Source organism: Diuraphis noxia, unplaced genomic scaffold (genome assembly GCF_037042655.1).
Source record: "Diuraphis noxia isolate RWA-SAM2 unplaced genomic scaffold, SU_Dnox_SAM2 contig0002, whole genome shotgun sequence".
Lineage (NCBI taxonomy): Eukaryota > Metazoa > Arthropoda > Insecta > Hemiptera > Aphididae > Diuraphis > Diuraphis noxia.
In genome coordinates, this window is record NW_028301712.1 from 4870521 (window position 1) to 4891191 (window position 20671).

At 26.3% G+C, this 20671-nt stretch overlaps 3 protein-coding genes and 1 long non-coding RNA gene across 8 annotated transcripts in view; 1 reads left to right on the forward strand and 3 right to left on the reverse strand.

The window, feature by feature from the left end:
- LOC107165176 (sodium/hydrogen exchanger 9B2-like) overlaps positions 1-3337 on the forward strand; it is a 32717-nt gene extending 29380 nt beyond the window's left edge. For all 4 annotated transcript variants that reach the window (XM_015513291.2, XM_015513292.2, XM_015513294.2 and 1 more), the window contains 4 exons: positions 823-981; positions 1176-1319; positions 2673-2774; positions 3032-3337. In XM_015513291.2, coding sequence (XP_015368777.1) covers positions 823-981; positions 1176-1319; positions 2673-2774; positions 3032-3202 — 576 coding nt within the window. In that variant the 3' untranslated portion in view covers positions 3203-3337. The remainder of the gene's footprint in view (positions 1-822; positions 982-1175; positions 1320-2672; positions 2775-3031) is intronic.
- Positions 719-8049, reverse strand: LOC107165178 (uncharacterized). The gene is made up of 7 exons (XM_015513299.2): positions 7757-8049; positions 7361-7688; positions 7228-7284; positions 5153-5560; positions 4867-5073; positions 4678-4777; positions 719-956 (listed from the first exon to the last, which is right to left on the reverse strand). Exons 2-6 carry the CDS (start codon positions 7682-7684, stop codon positions 4691-4693), a joined length of 1083 nt encoding a protein of 360 aa, XP_015368785.2. The 5' UTR covers positions 7685-7688; positions 7757-8049; the 3' UTR covers positions 719-956; positions 4678-4690.
- On the reverse strand, positions 6077-7221 carry LOC149057959 (uncharacterized). Its single transcript, XR_016190525.1, has 2 exons — positions 6837-7221; positions 6077-6774 (listed from the first exon to the last, which is right to left on the reverse strand). It is a non-coding gene; the product is annotated as an uncharacterized LOC149057959 (long non-coding RNA).
- Positions 8050-9570: 1521 nt separating the features above from the next.
- LOC107165182 (uncharacterized) lies at positions 9571-20590 on the reverse strand. 2 transcript variants are annotated; one of them, XM_015513304.2, is made up of 4 exons: positions 20267-20590; positions 13567-13685; positions 12458-12715; positions 9571-12400 (listed from the first exon to the last, which is right to left on the reverse strand). In XM_015513304.2, the coding sequence occupies exons 1-4, from the start codon at positions 20300-20302 to the stop codon at positions 12376-12378; spliced, it is 438 nt and encodes a 145-aa protein (XP_015368790.1). In that variant the 5' UTR covers positions 20303-20590; the 3' UTR covers positions 9571-12375. The 2 variants fall into 2 exon arrangements, with proteins under 2 accessions (XP_015368790.1, XP_015368791.1); XM_015513305.2 differs by having other exon boundaries at positions 9571-12715; positions 20267-20584.
- Positions 20591-20671: the final 81 nt, after the last annotated feature.

The window sequence follows — 20671 nt, forward strand, 5'->3', positions numbered from 1 at the left end:
ACATAAAATAATATTTTGCCATCAGCAGTTACCGGAAAAAATAATTTTTTTATTTGCTGTACAACCAGAATATTGTGCCTATAAAAACCCCATAATTACATATAATATTATTAGAAAAATATTATAACTAATTTTTCTTATGTGAGTTGTGCTACATTGACACCAGACCGGAGCGGCATATAAGTCTAGAGGACGAACGATTTTTTTATAAAACAGTAATGAGCTCTTATAGACTAATAATGGCACAACTTATACTTCAATTACACCTTATTCCTGTTCGATATTTTGCAAACGTAACTATTGGATATTTCAAATAATCCGAACTTTTCGACGGTTTGTCATTGCAAGTCTCGGTGTGAATTGTGAGGTTTTTCAAAAGTATAACGATTAACAATGCAAACCCCGGTATAGATTAAGTGTTGAATGGGGTAAACTGATGTCGTTAAGGACGCTGCTATGTGAGATATTCTGGCGTATATCGTAAATACATGTTCATATTTTACTTGTAGATTTAAACGTAGAAATAGTATATTCATAAAAAAATGTATAATTCAATTATTTTTTGAATCACAATTTATCTTATCTTTTTTTGTCACAAAAATCATATTAATTTGTACGATTTTTTAACTAAAAAAAAAAAATTTTGGACGGTTACTTTGTATAATTTTAAGTTGTTCCTGTCTTTTATAAATCCTGATTGAATTAATAATACAGACCATTTTAAACATGACAATAATATATATTTATTTTACTAATATTATTTGAATACATCATAAATTATAAAATTTGTAAATTAAGTATTATACAATGTTTTATTTACAGACAAGTCTGACCCTGAAACGGACGTACATAATAACGGCAGGTGGAGTATTGCTCACGTTTGGGTCAAAAATGATCGATTTACCGGGTGCCGGTCCTCTGGCGATCATGACGGCGGCGTTTGTCTCGGCGATTTGCTGGAAAAAAAACGATAGCTTTAGCGTGAGTGATGAGATAACATAATATTTAAACTACAAGAGGGGGTTTAGCATCAAGAAAAATTTAACGGTCACGTCAAATACATTAATAACAATTTTGTAAAACCTAAGTAGTTCTTAAATCAATCTGACGACGGTCGACAGGCTGCGCAAGGTTGACGATTTTGTAATAATAATAACTATTTTTTATCGTCGTAGGATAACGTGGAAATGGCGACGAACAACGTGTGGGACTTTTTGGAGCCTTTACTATTCGCCTCGATCGGCACGGAAATCGATTTGAGCAGCATAAGACCGACTTTAATCACGTCGGCGACCGTCCTGTTAATCATCACGTCATTGGTGAGCGCTCAGAAAGGTTTTTAGTATCTATACGCGGGTGGCTGGTTATCAATAGTTTTTGAAAAAATTTTAATCAAAAGCGAGGGAATGTGTTACGTCATAATATACCTATTTCAGATATAATGGCAGTGTATCTCTATTATGACTTATGAGGGAGTCAGCACATTATTTGTTTTATTTCTCTAGCCCACGCACGAAATAGACAAATAGCAATAGTGTTTTTTAATTTTATGATTTATGTGCAACCTTAGAGAGAATTTATTATTTATTATATTTATACATATTTAAATATAATTTATTACAACCTTATAAAGAATAATATTTTCGAGAGTTATCAATTTGTCAAAACATTAGTCTCAGAACCATTATTAAAATTAATTTCAATTTACAATTAACGAAAAATCGTGACACTTCTAGAACGTCGTTAAATATGACATACACCGCAAACGAATTCACATTTTTTCATTAATAGGCTCAATATTACAATTACAATTTAGTAGACTCGACTAATTGCCTAATTGACTAATTAGGTATTACATATGGCCACTAAATACAAAAAAAAAACATTATCATATGTCTATACTCTACAGGGCGATTTTTTTATCATGAACCACTCATTATTTCAAAAAGTATCGATGTTTTTGAAAATATTTTTTTACAAAGTTTCATGTTGTTAAAAAAACAACGTTTTTATAAAAAAATTATATTTTTTAATATTTTTTATCCTTATAATTTTTTAAGTTTTTTACTTTTTTGAATGGCAACCTAGAGTTTTAATTTCATATTCCAAAGCAGAATATTTTTCTAAGTATTTTGATACGTAAAAGTCGAATTTTGGACGAGTAGTTTATGAGTTATAAGTATTTAAAGTTTAGATTGGCGGAGTGGAGTGGTACGGGGTTACCCCCCAAAATGTTTGTCCACTACTCCGCTTGTCTAAACTTTAAATACTTATAACTCATGAACTACTCGTCCAAAATTCGATTTTTACGTATCAAAATACTTAGAAAAATATTCTGCTTTCGAATATGAAATTAAAACTGTAGGTTGCCATTCAAAAAAGTAAAAAACTTAAAAAATTATAAGGATAAAAAATATTAAAAAATATAATTTTTTCATAAAAACGTTGTTTTTTTAACAATATGAAACTTTGTAAAAAAATATTTTAAAAAACATTGATACTTTTTGAAATAATGAGTGGTTCATGATAAAAAAATCACCCTGTATACTCGTATTATTGTAGATTGTAATATCATTGTGTAGATAGCTGCACGTTTAACTTACACATTTAAATTTGAATAGCTATAAGTTTATAATGGTTGATAATATTATTATTATTTTATTTCTTTTCAGGTAAGAGTGGTCACGTGTTTCTTCGTTCTAAAGGATACCAATTTCAATTTACGCGAGAAAATATTTGTTAATATTGCATGGTTACCAAAAGCAACAGTTCAAGTAAGATTTTATAGTTTTACGACCTGCATAGGTACTTGTAACTTGTTAGGAATTCATTAACTATGATCCATGGTTACGAAATAATAAAAATATTAGGAATCACAAATATATCGCCTAAACTATTAACTTTTGTAGGTAGGTAAGTACAGGTAACCTGCTTATAACAATGCACAAAATTAATTTTTGAAATATAATAATCGTCTCGCAAAGATATACATTGACAAATAATAATTGTGCAAATGATTTATTTTGAACAGGCAGCGATTGGACCAATCGCATTGGATATGGCACGCAGTCGTGATGAACGTTTAATCCCATATGCATCTGATGTATTGGCCATCAGTGTATTGGCAATATTGATCACTGCACCGATAGGCGCGATTGCCATGACACTACGAGGAGAATACTTGTTGAAAAAACAATATTGATTAATTATTATATTTATACCGAACAGAGAATCTTGTTCAAACAGTGAAATTAATAATTGATCAATATTAGTTTGTTCTATTATTAATGCTAGTCAAATTTTCATTGTTATTACTTAAATACATAAAACTAGTTTCTTGGTTTTTTTATTTTTTTAACCAGTTCCAGCCTCTAATTTTTTGCATTTATTATAAATTATTATCTTTAAGCTTTAAGGTTAATATTTTATACATATAATGCAAAACAATTAATTCACAAAGCATTCCTAATGTCCTCTCTTAAATATCCACTCTTCTTTAAAAAATTTTTTTCTTTCATATCAATCAAAATAAGTTATAGTGCCATTAAAGTTTAGTTTTATAATTTTTTTTTTTTTAATTGAAACATAGATTTAAAATTTTTTTTCATATTAATCAAATTATAAATATTTAACTATAACAAAAAAGATTTTGCCTTTATTTTCAATTAAATTATAAATGAAAATAAAATTTTTAAATACCTAGCAGTAATAATAATTATATTAGTATATTTACATAAAATATAATATAATACCTAATCAACTATATAACTATAGCAGGTAGTTGCAAAACTCAAAATGAATATTTGATGTTGTTTACATCAGACACTTTAATGTTTAAATATAATTTAGTTGACTACAGTCAAACTTATAAATTAATTTTCAATCTTCAGTTCTTAAGCTTATTAATAACCCTATGATTTGGACTTAGTAAACGCATAGTTAAAATATATCTAATAAATTAGTTTACTCAAATTAATTTTGATTTATGTATGACATTTTTGTATTTAAAAGTGTTTTATTTTTTCAAAATTACTCAAAGATCTGTTTAAGACTCATTGATCTCTTTTCATTTAATAATCATTATTTCCTTATTATATCAGGTACACTTTAGTTTTAATCTTAATGTTATTCTCTGTTTATTAATAATATTACTAGTTTAATACAATAATTTTTAGATATCGATTTGAAAAATACAATAGCAGTTAGCATATTTTTGGTTTTAAAGTTATAAGGCATCTCAAATAAGTTTAATGTTTTTTTATACAATAATAATAATGAAATTATATCAAAATAATTTTAATAACATTTATTATTTATTTGTGTTATAAAATGATATACCTATATCCTTGCTACGTTTCAGAAAATGTAACTATAAAATAGTACACAGAGTGATACTATTGGATTTATCCTCTAACTATGTTTATTTATGTTTAAGTATTAAATTATTTGTGCTTGTTTCTTTGGAAGAGTGTTGAATGTATAATTATGATTGTAAATTAAATTAAATTTAAAAAATGTATATGTATAAATATAAGAGTAAATAGTAACTGGAAGTAACATAGTACGTAGTAACTTTATTTAAATATTTTATGTAAGTTAAATAATTTGTATATGTAATTATGTACTCCAAAAGTTATTCCAATAACTAATCTTATTTTTTTCTTAAAAGTAACAAACCTTTTTTTAGCAATTAAAATCCATATTTAGCTTGTGTTTGCTTCCTGGTCATTCTATTCTCAGCCCACATGTTTTTAAGTTTCAGCTCATTGGCTTTAGCCTGTAAAAATTTAAATCATATTAAATATTAATATTTAGTTTAAAATTGGTACTTAATGTAATATATATCTATATTCTTTTCATCATTACCTGTTGAGCTAAATATGTTATCTGATGTTTGCGTTTAGATTGTCCACTTATAGTAATATCACTACTGACATTTTTACTTTCAGCATACTCCTCTGTCATATTCTTCTGTAACCACTGTTGAGACTCTTCTAACACTTGACGCATATCCACATTTATTACTTCAACTTGTTTTATTTGAGTCTTGCTAGGATCACTAAGTTGTTTCAACTGTTATAAAAATAAAATGTAATACATTTACATATTAAAATATTAATTTTTACAAGAGTTTTATAAATATTAAACATACAGCATTAGAATCGAGGATTAGTTTTGTTTCATCCTCTTCATAAAGGTCAGATTTGTTAGGTTCAGAACAATACACTGGTCCATAAACCCTGTTGTCTTCAATTATAGGTGTATTAGTTTGAATTTCAGGTAAATCGAACCCAGCAACAGGCGCTACATCAAGTACTTCATTGATTTTGTTCAATCCTAAGAAATCGCCATCTTCTTGATCATCATCATCGGCTTCTTCTTCAACTTCAATTGGTTTAGTATCAAAACACTTAATTTCTAATGTTTTGGGTTTAGAGTTTTCTTTAACATTTTTAATGTTACGCATTGTCGCCCTAGGAACCATTGACACAGTCGTTGAAGCTTTGCTTGTTTTTTTATTTTTGGGATCAGGCAACATTGAGAATAAGCCGCATCCGCTCTATGAAACCAAAAATCAAATTTATTCAGAAATTAAACTTGATATGTATAAAAACAATAGTGATGTAATTCCATGCTCAATATTTTCACATATTCTTATAAGTATGGCTCATGAGATCATTTTCAATAGCTAATTATGATTTATATTTAACTAAAAAAAATTTTTTTTTGGGGGGGAGGGCAAGAATTTTTTGAGCTGGGCCTGGGCCTATCCTGGTGTCGCCACTGACTAGTTTATGACAATATTCTAGTGAATGTTGTAAAAATAAAGAAACATATAATACTTTACTTTGAAAGTTTCAGTAATGCAATGACTTTTTCCAAGTCTTGCAATATTTAAATAATTTATTTAGTCCCAAAGAATACTAGAAACTATTGCATAACTATTAATTAGGATTAAATGTATTAGCATTACAAATATGAAATAATATTACTCCAGATTGACTTTTTTGTATTTCTTATTTAAAGGAATTAACATAGTTTAAAATTATTATATAAATTACATAATATAAAAATATTCATGTGTAAAATAAATATATTTTAAAGATAACTAATACATCCTATTTTAGAATATATAATTGAAGATATCAGAGTTAACATGCAGTTTAAAACTGTTATTCACAAAATATACATTAAAATATATAACTAAATAATAAAAGCATAGTATAATTTATTTTATTGTTAATCTCATTGGACTAAAATTAATATCAAGCTGTACAGATTTTAATTTAACCTTGTAGGAAAAACGGGACCGGTCCAATGTGTGATCTACCGATAATTGGCTGGTCCAATGTGTGATCTACCAATAAAATATGGCTGGTCCAATGTATAATTAACTTGCTATTATTTTGCTTGTTATATTCATACTGCAAAAGTATTTTTGAAGTCTGATAGAAAAAATCACCCAATATTTTAGTTAGTATCAGGTGGCATGATTGCCACCATTCTCCTTTAAGTTGGCTGTTAAATAATAGTGGAGATGCGCCTTCTACTTTTATATTATACTTGGACTTGACTAACTTTCACAACAACTCTATTGTTTCAGTATGAGCTCTAGTATTTGATCAACAACATTTTCAGTATGATATACAGTTTGATGAATAAATCCGTGATTCTTCAGAGAACTATATGCACGCCACTGATCGCTTTAAATCTTTATACTAATTTCTACCTCGCTTTCTATTATTAGTATAAGCGTTTTTCAATTCCTTTTTTCTACAATGAAAAATCGACCTTTAGTATTGTTGTCTTTATTACAACACAAACCAAATACCCACGGTCGCTGAATTCTATTTCCATAATTTCGTTGGTTATTTTCTACTGGAGTTTCATTTTCATAATATGAAGTTTCTTCACTATCTTCGTGTGGTTGTGGGTTGTAATCAACACATTGTAAGCGATCGTGATTATATTTTCGTTAAAATATAGGTATCTGTTATCAGTAGAGTTGTACCTACAAGCTTTTTGGCAGATAGCCGTTTATATGTAGATCACATATTGGACCGGTCCCAGAAAAACATTGTTTAATATATTATGAGCTTTTGAATCAGCATAATTGAAGTACATTATTAATTAAATACTTAAAAAAATGTATCGACATATTTTAAAATTTCAAAATTAAGTTATCACTTCATATTTGGTATAAATTCATAAACAATTGAAACTTACATTTGAAGGTTTGATAACTTTACATTTTGGTTGATAATCGTCTTCTTCATCATAAAACTAAAAAAAAACAAAAGATTAATAATCATATAAATAAGTAAGATAAAGTTTAAAACAAGAATAGGTAGGTAAGTACTTCATTTAATGAAGGAATTATTATTTTGACTTTTCCTCCACTTTTAGGCTTAGGTAGTGTGGGAAATAAAGGAGTTTCTTTTTTCTCTTGAATGTTATTGACGATTGATGGTTTTGTTTGAACTACCACATTTTCTTCGTCAACTGAATCATAATCATCTATTGTTTTTAAGTTTTCAATAGATTTAGGTTCAGGCAGTGTTAAAAATGATTTACTGCTAATTGTTTTTGTCGCTACTTCTACAAAGTTGGGTAATGGCTTTAATACTTCAACATTATCATCATCTGAATCGCAATCACTGTCTGCGTACGCCACAAGTGACATTATACTGGCAAAAAAAAAAACAAAAAAAATTGTTTAATTTATCAAATAACAAAAACTTAAATAGGTACTCACCTGACCTAATTTTATTTGACCTTCCACTCTTAAGTTTAGAAAATAGTAGTTATAATTGTATGTAGTTGCGGTCTTATAAACTATATTTTGTAATTACTATGATGTAACTTAAGTTTTAAGTGCTATTTTCATTCATTAAATATGTGTTAAATAATATAATAGTTATTTTAATCAGTAAATCTACTAATGTTTTTACTTTTTGAGTATTGTCAGTTGTCACTTGTGTCTTAAACTTTTAATGTTTTTCACTCAATATCTTTCAACTGAAAAAGTAATAAACTATTAACTAATAACTAAAAAGTGATTGTAAAAAATAACATTGATAATTTCATTCAGATAATACCATAGACCGCACGGTTTAAGATATATATCTGTATATATGTACTATATATATATATATATATATATATGTATATCTTAAACCGTGATAGACCGTAAAAGGTCTATGGTTAATACTTCTAAGACCGTGGTAACCAGTCTAACCAATAGATAATGCATTTTTTCCAATCTTTAATCACAGAACAATTTTATTTTCTGATCGTCTAAATTCATCAGAATGGTTACTAGCTACATAACAATAATACAAAATATGTGTTTCATGGCAGCACTGGAAAATTACCTATTACCATAGGATAATATAACATTAATACCTATGTCAGACCATTTTGATTTTTGACTTTTGAGACAAGACAACGCATCTATTATCTGATTCACTTCTGTTTATTTTGTGCTTGAACCCAATGAACCCCCTAAATTCAAATTTTAAATGTTTTAAACTCAGATGGGTAACTGTTGTGCAGGACGTTAGTCAGAAGAAGGAACTCATGAAGGTATTGAACACTCTTCGACACGCTCTACTCGATACAGGATATAGGTACTAGGTAGTGTTAATGTATTACTATTTACTATACAGAGATTGATTGAAAATATAATATTAACAGCGACAAGAAAAATAAAATAAATCATTTAAAAATAGTAGATAGATAGGTACCTAGTAAAACAATCATCGTTCATTCACATGGGTATTTCGTATTAAAAATTATATTATATTGTATAATATTGTACCTACCTATTTCCGGGCTATTTTTATATTATTTATTATAGTTAGGTACTGGCCAATGTATATCTATATGAAGTTAATTTTTAAATTTTTGTAGTAACTAGTAATTAGAGTTGGGCAACATCTTATCTAGAATCTAAATAACTAATCGAATAAAAAATTATTCGACTAATTTCTAAACGTTATTATTATTCGAATAACTATGTTTAAAAATTATCCGAATAAAAATTATTTTGATAATTTCAAAACGTTATTATTCAAACAAAAAATTATGCTATAGTACAAAATATATATATCATATAATGGTAATAAGATTATAGTTTATAAAATATTTTCTAGTTAATAACATCATTAATTATATACTGTTGTCTGTTATATATTAAACTAAATTAATTTTTTTAATAATTTACTAATCAAACGTTTTATTGATTTTTATTATATAATTTTAAATACTGCACACTTAATTTTTTATTCGAATAATAACGTTTAAAAATTATTCGAATACATTTTTATTCGAATAACGCCCTACTCTGGTAGTAATGGCTTAAGTTGATAGGTTCAACTGGTTCAAGTATTTATGATCGAAACTCAGAACTACTAAAGGATGGTGGTTTTAAGAACGTAAGAATGGGATCAAGTAGGATGGATAAAATGGAGTTAAGTGATTTTTAAATGTGACTATAGGTTGTGAAAGGGTAAAAAGTTAGGCTCGAAAGCTTTAATTGGAAATTTAACAAAAAACACACACAAAAAGTTGTTTCATACAAATTTTACTGCTATAATTAGTTGGATAAATAAATAAATAGGTAAATAAATAAATAATTAAGTAACTTAAAAATAAATACATATTGCCATTTTTATACATCAAAACATTGTATTTTTTTATAGTACTTATACAATCTTCATAACATGTTATAATTATTGTTATAACAAACATTTTAAAAAAAAACCTTATAATATACCTATATTGTATAATATTGATATTTAAAGGTATTAGTTTAATAAATGGCGTATCTTTTAAGGTATATAGTATATGCAAAGTACATACCATTTTACATTATGGACTATACCTAATTGCCTACCTCTATTCAATAAGATATATATATATATTATATATATTATTTATTTATTATCAGTGGTGTATTGGTGAAAAAATGTTTGGGTATACGCACTTTAAGCTATATTTTATTGCAAAAACAAATTTTCTCGCTACACTCGAAATATTAATTACATAATAGATTACAAACTACATTAAACAATTTATACTATAATCTTCGCTTATTCTATTTGTATACACAGTATTTCAGTTTGTATGTTAATTGTTAATATACTTTTAATTATTATTCAGACACTCAATCGATAAAATTTTTGATTTTAAAATTATAAAATATTTATATTAACTATTTTATTAATATTATAACTTTATAAGATTATTATTTTTATCATTATAGGTATAAGACGTTTATTAATTTATGGAAATAACAATATTGTATTAACTTTTTAAAATTTATTAAATACAACAATAATTTAAAATTAAATTTGTAAAATGTTATTCATTATATTAATAATGTGATAAAATTGTATACTGTAATATATTTAGCTTTTGATTGAAAAGGGCGGCATTACGTTTGCCGAAGGGCGGAAAATTTCTTGCGACGGGCCTGTATATATATATAATATTTATTCATATAATGTAACTATACATTTAGTGATGTATAAACGTCTTATTTGGCTTACACATTTGTCTTTTGTGCTTTTTTCAATTGGCGCCGAATCTTAACATAAATAAGGTCGCATAGAGTCGCCGTTTACTATCGTGTCGAGCCTTATTTACGCCAAAACGTGTTTCTGCATTAATCAGTATTCAGTGACGTAACCAGAATATTGATGTTTTTAGGGTGGGCTAATAATTAGTTATGTTTTATATGGAGGAGTTTAACTGTAGGATTCCGCATACATTTACTATAGGTAAATAACATTTTAGATTATTGCAGCAACTTTTTGTACAAATTGCAATATTTGTAATAAATAGATAGCCAAGTCTTACGTGCCTAACACCATTGAGTATATATGTATGTATTTATTCAATGGTAATACTATAAGAAAATTAATAAATTAAAAAAACTATTAATAATAATTTAACGAGATTATTAAGAATGAACTAGTAATGGGCAACGGTTCCGGCAAGTGAGTCGAACGTGGATCATATACTATTTAGGACCGAGTACTGACCACTATTAAAGAATAAATAACTATATATTATGACGTAATCGTGAGACTGACCCAGGTCAATATTATAATAAAAGGCCTAGTAGTATGATCACTGCCCATACCTAATAATATGTTCAAAGAAGAGAGAACACTGGATGCATTTTTTAAATGTTTCTAAAATTTTGGGGAGGGCTGTAGACCTCTCAGCTCCTCAACTACGCCACTGAAATGTTTGATGAAATTGTGAGTGATTCGTTTCTCAATGTTTATCAATGTTCTTAAAATCTTAATTAAAGAAGGTAATTTAAATCAATCTAAGTTTATCATGTAAATGTTATGATAAGGTATACCATATAAAATATTACAACAATCGAAACCATGTAGACATCGTGTAGTGAAATTAATAATAATAATTTGAATACTACTCGAATTTACTTTAATACCATAGCATGTGATTTCAAATTTTATATTTTACAAAAAAAAAATGTAGTTACTATCAATGGTTGTAGTGTCAACATAACATATCGGCGCGATATCGCATTGACACAAAACTAGTCATTACCGTTACTTATTGTAAAAAAAAAACCTAAATTGGTATAAATTCATATACTCGTATAAAATTTAAAAAGTACCCAAATCTTTTTGCATGATAATTTTATATATCTAACATTAAATTATTTAAATTACTACATGTCTACATTATTATTTATCATCAGTCGATTTTAAATATATTGTTTTAAATATGTATCGTTAATGTTGACTGCAGGTATGGCCAGTCGGTAGACGGCGGCTCTCGTGTATCTCGTATACACATAACACATACCTATACCATTAATTATAATAAAAAATTAAAAAGTGGATCTAAAAATATACACAATAATAACGAGAAAGTAAAAGAAAAATAAAGAAAAATATCAATCGGGATAATACTACCAATCAGATTTAAATACAATAACATAATATGCTAAGAAGGCAGCTATAATAAATCAAGTTTTAAATGTAGGTACTATGTAATTAGGTAGGTAGGTGCTTTCTTGTGTTTAAAATTTCACGCACCTACTTAATCTCACGGTGGGAGTAAAATGTTAATATTAAATTTCTAAATAATAAATATACATAAACATAGCATTATTGTGGGGGGGGGGGGGGTATTTTACCCCGGATATGTTGGGGGACAATGTTTTACAGACGTTCGAAGATGTTGTTGAATTAGTCAACAGAATATATTTCACTTAATTTAAATATTAATGTGTGTTTTATATAACAATACTATGACGCACTTAAAAGAAAAAAGAAAACGAAAAAAATGATGGTGACGACGACGACGACGACGATGACGATGACGACTTTATACTCTCTTTCTCCTCCTCCTCCTAATCACGATATTAAATATTAGGTAAGTATATGTTTATCATGCTACAATATTTTACGTCATGAACTCAAAATCGTGAATGTCCTCTTGTACAGCTATGTGCCTATAGATGTTGAGCATGGCTCCGAAGACGTCTTTGGGTTGTGATTCTCCACTGCTGCCATTCCCGGTAATGTAATTGTACATGCCCGACAGCAATCCACCGAAAGCGGTCATCATGTCGGGTACGTTGAACGTGATCGGGAAAACAGGAACGGCTTCGACAAAGTTGCCTATTGCTGAGTAGAAAATTCTAGCCAATTCTGGTCCGTCTGTCCTATTTAAAAACATTTAAAAATGATAATAATAATAAATCGTGTAATTTTTATTTTTTACTTAACCATTTAACCTAAATTATTTTAGAAATAAAATTTTTTTTATAAAAATGTTGACGAGTAGGTACATAAAATAACTAGTTTTAAACTAACGGTTTTTACATTTAGATACATTAATGTTTAACGGTTATATGACGAGCGCAGTTGTTATTTATAGTGATGCACAGAAGTTTTGACCCCCAAATATGTAGTAATCAACATTCCTACCAAAATATACAATATAACAGAAAACATTTTTACTGCTCCAAAAGTTGATAAAAGATTTAAAAAAAAATACGCTCGCATACAACATAGTCATCATCATTCAATTTATTTTAAAATAAATTATATATCCATCGCTTAGCTCACATGCAATCTAAAAGTTATTGCGTCAATGTATTTTATGTACGTCAATATTTTCATGAAAATAGTATCCTACTGTTAAAGATAAAAATATTGAGAATATGAAGTAATAGATGTTTGTCGTAATAAAAAAAGTTTATAAGCCACTTTAATGAAAAAATATATTATTTGAAAAAATGCATGTTGCTTATGCACATTGCACTTACTTTAAAAGTATATAAAAAAAAGACACGAAAATTGATTGGGACACATTTATCTTCTGTTAAATGTTTTACACATTAGCCATTAGATATAATTATTATATATTATAAGAATAATATTAAATTTACATAGACATTTTATTTGGTGCTTTTATTATATTTTAACAATAAGTTTCATAGAGTATACTAGTATACATAATAATATAGCTTATTTCCTTATAAATATAATTATTTTAGTTATTTTTAATTACGCTGTCTCTTTCAAATCCGTCATCGGTACTGCCGGAATCACTCCCGTGTCTCTCAATATAGCTGAAATTCCTGCTTTCGTTTGTAATATGTTCAGGCAAAAGAACGTAAAAATCATCAACTGAAAATAAAAGTTGTACTATAAATTATTTTATATATTACGTTAAGAAAAAAGTCATCACATGTTGGGTATGCGTATGCACCAATTTTTATTTTCAAAAGTTAAAACATGATAAGTTTTTGAATATATAAATCTGTTTCATCATCGACAACTAATGTATAAATATTTTATTTGATTTTTCTCCAAAATTTTGCTTCCTCGTCGCTTCCATTTGTAGTACCAGATCAATTATTTTTTTTCTTATAGTTATGTTTTTAATGATGCCCAGTAAGATGGCATAGAGGACGATGTATTGATAATAATTATTGATAGATAGAACAGAACAACGGGTGTTAAACTATGATGAGTTACAGGCTACATGGCTACTGTAATAACAATAATAAATAATAACAAATAAACGCCAATAAATAAAAAATAATAATATAAGATATATTTTAAATCCATTATAATAATATATCATCGTAAAATTGACATTTATTAGAATCCATTTTAACTATTCATCATCTATAATTATTATAATATGTCATTACGCCATATTTTATATCATATGTATGTGTTTTCTTTTATTATGAAGTATAATAATACTAGGTATATAAATATATTTGTAACTACATATTTACGTATTGTGTTTATTAAATAATTTTCTAACCAGTTTTCATTTAAAATAACCGGTGAAAAAATGTGTGTAAAACATTTATTATTTTAGTATACCAACACATAATTATAAAAATATTTGTTACCTTGTTCCACTTAGGAGTTAGAATCTAAAACATTAAATCAAGTTTTCATCAATCGAAATACATTTATGTATATCATTATACATATTTTATAAATTGCAATTAGATATCTATATTTCAGTGCAAGCATTTTTTGTTTAAATAATTTGTACAGTTTTATCCAAATGTATTGAAGCAACATATCCCATTTCTGATTTAAAATATTTTAATTAATTTATGTTATTTATAAATGATAAATGTTAAATGTATATAGGTATTCAAACATATACATTACAGTAGAAACCTATATACTATATATTATCTGAGTGTAAAGAAGATTCATTTAAATAACGACTAGGCCCATAGTCCTTGATGATTGATTTCTATTAGCTATTTCGAATAGCTGAACATAATATATTTCGATAAACATAAATGTAATTTATTATTATAGATAAAACTGATGGTCAAGTATTATTCATTTCTCCTGATACATCTCTAACTTACGAGCGTACTTCGGGAAATAGAACCGGTTTTCGTACACCGTTTAGTTAAGTTAAAGTGGAAAATCCTAGAAAGTGGAAATGTCACGACTACGGAGACTAGTAAGTAGCAACGCTTTATAATATGTGTGTGTGTACAGACGATTGTGCGTGGCTGTGATCACGATTTAATAATTTAAGTAGAATACAATATCCTTTAAGTTTTTTTTTTCTATACGAGAAACATAGTCGTATTGCACTTTGAACTACCGAGTTTATGGCTAGTATTTTTCTCATTAAAATCAATTAAATTCTAAAACGGGTTTGTTAATATTGTTCACTAGGAGCTACGATTTTATTATGCACGCCATTTGTTTTATTAATATTAAATTGCCAAAATAATATAGCGTTATTAAAATTATTATTTATATTCACTGATTGAAGTCACGGCGGTAGATAATATCTACAGTCTTGATTGAAATATACATTTAAAGATAAATTCTCAGTCGATTCAACAGATAATATTATAATATTTTAGCTCTTACTTTTCAATAATAATTATTGTTAAACACAAGTAGGTAGGTACTAACCACTAGGTAATATCAATTCGTGTTTGGCTTTCGTTAATAATTAGTAATTACTAACTACATAATAGTTTTATTACTTCCATCTTCTTCGTTTATATCCTGCATTCAACTACGGTTATTGGTATTAAAAATACCATTCAGAAAATACCATTCTGGTTATTAGGCCATTGCCATGAGCGTAAAATTGTTTATATTCATAAATATTTGTTTACGATTTTTGTATTTATAATCGTTTTACTCAATAATTGATCTATTTTAAGATGTTATTTTTATTCATACTTATCTATGATGCACTTTTATCACATTCATCATACCTATATAATATATTATATATTATAGACACCGGATCCAGTTTCAATTAAATTAAATGTAATAAAAAAAATATATTATTATTTTATGGTGAAGTATAAGTATAAAATTCTACTAAACAATATTTCAGTAGAAACTCATCATTTCGACAAATATTTTTTTAAATCTTACTTTAGAGTTTAAACTTTAATCGATGAATGTAATATTTTGAAGTAAGTAAGTACGCGTTTTATTGTTGGTTTTCATATTTTGATTAAAGTACGTGTGAATCACTTACCAGGAATCTACTTATTAGATGTCTGTAATTAGCTTGAATAACTAATTGTACGGTCGAAAAAAGAGCAAAGAAATAATAATAATTCCGTGGATAGTTTTGTTTTTATTATAATGAAAATCATTGATTGATAGTTAACTTATTAAAAACAATAGGTATTTGTACATTATATTATTATTATTTATTTTTATAGGTAGTAGTAAACTATTATAAATTTATAAGTAATATATCACAGGTTGTATAAAAATTGAAATTAAATATAAAGTTTACTTTGCATATTTTTCATTATATTTTAGGAAAGTGTATATTTGAAAATATATTATTTTATTATTTTTATACCCAAATGTAATAATATTGTCGATTAATACTCAACATTGTGTTGAACATCGTTTTAGGACAAATATTTTTCGGAATGAATCATCCTTAATTAAAAGTATCTTTATGACTTTATCGAATGATAATGAATTATTATCGACAGTCGTAAGATTAGAAACTTAAACATAATATGTATATATTGTACGGAAGAATTATAAAATATAAGTACGTCGTGTTTGTGTGTTACGAAGTTATTTCGTATTCCTTCTGTTCAATGCGCGGCGTCATGTAGTTAGGAAATACTAGATATTTATCTACATAATTATTAATATCATACATTTTTTTAATTACGTCTACGTAAATCTTTTTTCGAACAATTCATTTTTTTATTATAATATGTATCTACTTATCATTAAATATACGTAACGTAACGTATAAGGTAACGTATTCTTTAAGGCAGCTTAAATTGAAACATTAATTGAAAAACTTGTGTGATATTAAAATGACAACTTTTCATGATAAGATAAAAGTGATGGTCTAGAGCATCACTTATTTAAAGTTTAAATACTATATTATAACTAAATAACTAACTCGATCAAATATTAATTTTAATACTTCGATATCTTCTGAATAACATTCAGCTTTGGAATATGAAATTAAAAAAATGTATCGTTATTCTAAAAAGTAAAAACTTAAAAATTATAAAAATAGTGGATAAAAAATTTAATTTATTTCCCCATAAAAACGAGAAAATTGTTTTTATAAGTTATAAAGTTATAATAATATATAACTCATTGTGTACCTCAGTGAAGAGGTAGAACATAGGGTAAAGTTTATATTAATTGTCTTATTATATAATATCCTTATAGTAAATAACCATTTTATCCAACAGACAAATCAAGGTTATGATTATGATGAGCCTTTTTTACTGTTTATTTTATAATCTCGTGAAAGAATATCTTAGTATTTTATTAAATCTAAGAGCAATTTAAACAAAAATTGTATTCAAATAGTCAATTAATCAGACATCGTTGTGATGTATTTTATCTAGAAACTATCGAGGAACGCCTCCCTATTCCGCTTTCCATACTATTGAAAGTAGTTTAAATATTTTGGTGTCGGTCAAATGGAATTAATAAAGATATAAATTTACAACTTACAAATAAAATCATTGACTTTGTGAATAAAAATAATCCTGTTCTCGATTTATTTATTTCAAACCCGATTCTAGAAAAACTTGATATTTTAAAATAGCGAATCATAAACATTTTTCATGGACAAAACAAAAATCTAGGTTGCCATAACGACAACTTAATCATACTTAATCATATTTTGCTAGGGGCAATCCTTGGTCCTCTAACGCGAAATCAGTAAAAAAAAAAGTTGTACTCATCCCAAAATTCTAATCATGTTAAAATGACGCCAATTTAACACGGAAGCTAATAGCGATAACATAATAATAATATTAATAAGTGTCTAAATATTTTTTTTAAATATATCGTATTTAGAAAATCTAATTGATATAATTCCTAGAAATTTAAAGTATTTAAAATTAATTCAAAACAAAATACATTTTGTCAAAAACAGGCGTTGTGTAAATATTCTCGTTTTTTTATCAGTTTTGTTTAGCTTTTTTCAATTATTTTGTTAGCAACATGCAATTTGTCTATTTCTGACTAAATTTTTTAGTAGATAAAATAAGTGAAAGATTATTGAAAAAATTTTTCTGGTCTAAAATATGATGGCAGACATAAAAAACTCTAATGTTATATTGTTATAAGGAGCAATAGTGACTAAATATTTTTGCTCTCCATGATAAATTGATAAATCATAGATATGTTTTTGGGTAGTGCAGGTTAGGGATATTACAATAAAAATATCAAGTGGCATATTACATTTTTTTTATGAATTTAATTTGCGTTTATATGCCAATTGTTACGAAAATCGGACTTGAAAATATCGATTGTAAAAATTGTACTTGGGCTAAAAACATATCTATGTCGAAAATATAAATAATAAAAATTTATAGAATCTCCTTATAAGAATATAAGATTGTTATTTTTTATCATTCCTGCTTGTTATAGATATTCTTTTACAGTTTAATATTTCATAATATTACCTATGTTGTACTTCAATTTAATTAGTTTGATCGTATAAAAATAATTTAGATGAATCAAGGTTTTACGTGTTTTCTCAAGGGAAATTTATTTCATCTTGGAGATTCATGATAGATTAACTTCCTGTGTCACACAATTTGTGTTTATCTTATGGTTTAGGAGAAAGTTTTGAATCATGTCATTGGAATTCAAAATAAAAAAATAATGAATTATACTGTTTATTGTGTTTCAGACCATCGCCATGTTTCATCCTTTTATTTACATAGGTAAATTTAAATATTTGCATAAGTGATTATAATTATTAATGGAATATTATGTTTAAAATTAAATATATTTTTTCGCCATAGTATTGTAGAACTCCTTGAAGTATTGACATAGCAAGACTTCCTAAATTTAATTCATGAAATACTAAAATATTTCCAGTATTATATGATTACAAGCAACTCAATAAATTATTATTTCAGATTCCCGTTAAACACATTTATTGTTAACACATTTTCTTGTACATACTGGAGAGGGAAGAACTACCTACGTCTGCCGGTTCAGCTAGTTAATTATAATAAATAATTACCGTTTAAAGTATCGTACTGCCATACTTGTTAAATAAACAATTATATGGATTAGGTACAATTCAAAGTATCTGTCTAACCGTCCTACTTACAAAACAAATACAATTATAGTAGGTACAAAGATAGAATCCAGAATACAAACTTTGTATTATAATAATTACAGACGTGTATGTTATTCATGAACCGTGATTTTTATTTTATTTTTAGCTGAATGTGTAATTTTAAACTGTTTCCTTAAAATTTTAAATTGTCAAAGGTATAGGTGACTTTTTTTTACTATCATGAAGGTTTCAATTACAAGAATTATTAGCCTACAATTACAAAATGTAATGGGTTTAAATTATGAAGGATGACATTATTATTGTTCTTATACATAGGAATGTAAAACACTTTAATATTTACAGTTTTTTATCTAAATCTATTTGTTAGAAAAATTTTAAAATGTTGTCAGAATTATGTTGACTGTGGGCTGCTTCAAGTGACCTTGGACTAGTGAGACATTTTTTTATTTACTATTTAGATATATGTATATATAATGTTATTAACTTATAAAATCCTACATTTTCGTTTTAAGCATTCATACTGTTTATAGTTAAAATCCGAAACGATCGGTAACTAAAAAAATATATACATATTTAAATGTAGGAAATGTTTCGATTAATATTTACTGTAATAATTTCAATGAATACATACTATCAAATTACTAGTAATATTAGTATATTACCTTTTTTATATTTCATCAACACTTATATACTAAAATAGTAAAATTAAATTGTATTGTTAGTTGTTACAATAATACAAAAATACGGTAGATGTAGCATAATTAAATTTATAATTAAGGTATTTTTGAAAATATTCTTGTTTTAAAATTTTAAGTATCTAAAGAGGAAATTATTTTAAAAAAAAAATAATTGTTATCGTACTTTTTAATATGATCCATAGTTTTTTGTAGATGAAATTACTACACTTAATTTGTGAATATTGAATTATTGTTATTTTGTATTTATTTTTATTTTATGAATTTGTATATAATATATTAACAAGCAAATATTAAAGGTTAATTATTTTTAAGCTGTATTAAATATATTATATTATAATATTTTGTGTAATATAAATACATAGATATCTAATAAAATTAAATATATTAGATAATTAAAAATTCATTAAATCTCAATATGAGTTAAGTAGTTATTAAAAAAGAAAAATATTACTTACACAATAATAAAGCTTGATTATCCTATGTCCGTTCATGTTGTTTTTTTATGAGATTGATTAATTTTGTATTATTTTAATATTTAATCTTAAATATTTTTTCGACGACGTAAAAAATTACTAAAACATGTATTTAAATTTGTTCAACTATAATATTTCATAGAAGTAGTATCACGATTGCACGAGAGTCGCGTATAGACTGAAAGGACTTTCTTTTTCAAATATATTCAGTGTGCATGGAGGTTACAGCTATCGCCGGAGCAGGTTTCAGAAAAGGGTAGTCATACGTAAAAAGTACGTCCAACACAAATATAAAATAAATTCCTAATACTTCAAACACAAACAATTATTCAGTAGTTTTATTCTTTCAAGGAATAGACAGTAGGTAGAATATGAGCTTAGAAAATT